A 933-nucleotide genomic window follows, 5' to 3' on the forward strand; every position below is an offset into this window, starting at 1 on the left:
TGCTTTATTTGGGAAAAAAATTCAGAAGTGTGCTGATTGGCCACGTTGGGGATGGCCCTCAGAGGGTGACTCTGAGGTGGCCACGTTTATCATTGGGAATCAAGGCAAACCCAAGGTCAATAGGCATCACTGTGTCCAGTGTTCTGGCACTGAGTTTTGTCCAGTGGTCACGAGGGAGAGGGCGCGTTCCTGGAGAATTCCTTCTGTGGACCTGGCAAAGCCTCAGGGCGGTGTGTCGGAGGAGAGCTGAGGACACAAGGCCACGTGGAGGAGTCAGTATCTGTGCTTGGTGCAGTAGTCCTTCGGAGACACGACGAGCCCCCGGCCCTTGCGCGCCCCTCGGTAGACCATCTCCACGATGTCGATCATCTCCTGTTTGTCGTCGATGGCCCAGGTGATCTTGTTGTTGTCGCCAGTGCCCAGATCGATCTGGATGTGTTTGTTCCTGTAGAAGAACATGACGGTGCAGGGATCGTAAAGCTCATACATTTGGTTGAAGCAAGGCACCTCGGTGATATCGACCAGATAGATCACGGCAAATCTCTGGACCTTCTCGGCGATTCTATAGAGAACCTCGTCCATTCTCATGCAGGTGGGATCCCAGTCGTGTCCAAAGCGAATGACGACGATGCGGTTGTCCTCGGAAAGGATGGCCTGGTCCACCTGCCAGCCGTTCTCTAGATGCGGAAGCGTGTAGGACATCTCGAGGGCCCCAGCGACAACCTCCGACTAAGGAGAACCACAGCTGACACGGAGATCTTGCAGAGGCGACGTGGCCGGCCCCCGGGCTGCAGCTGAGGCTGACGGGTGGAAGGCGAGCTCGGCTGGAGGCTGAGACCGTGGCAGGCTGCCTCGGGGCTGTGGAGGTGGACCGGTCCCCAGATCCGCGGGCAGGGAGGCAAGGCCGGTCGCTGGCTCAAGCACCCAGAACCG

General features: G+C 58.1%; 1 protein-coding gene across 1 annotated transcript; it reads right to left on the reverse strand.

Moving 5' to 3' along the window:
* Positions 1-273: 273 nt before the first annotated feature.
* LOC126071747 (thioredoxin-like protein 4A) lies at positions 274-702 on the reverse strand. The gene has a single exon (XM_049875984.1). The coding sequence runs from the start codon at positions 700-702 to the stop codon at positions 274-276; it is 429 nt and encodes a 142-aa protein (XP_049731941.1).
* Between the last annotated feature and the right edge of the window lie 231 nt (positions 703-933).

This window comes from Elephas maximus, chromosome 3 (assembly GCF_024166365.1).
Source record: "Elephas maximus indicus isolate mEleMax1 chromosome 3, mEleMax1 primary haplotype, whole genome shotgun sequence".
Lineage (NCBI taxonomy): Eukaryota > Metazoa > Chordata > Mammalia > Proboscidea > Elephantidae > Elephas > Elephas maximus.

What these genes read in the sequence shown, in the direction of transcription:
- LOC126071747 (XM_049875984.1), bottom strand. Translation starts at nt 702, where the DNA reads ATGTCCTACACGCTTCCGCATCTAGAGAACGGCTGGCAGGTGGACCAG.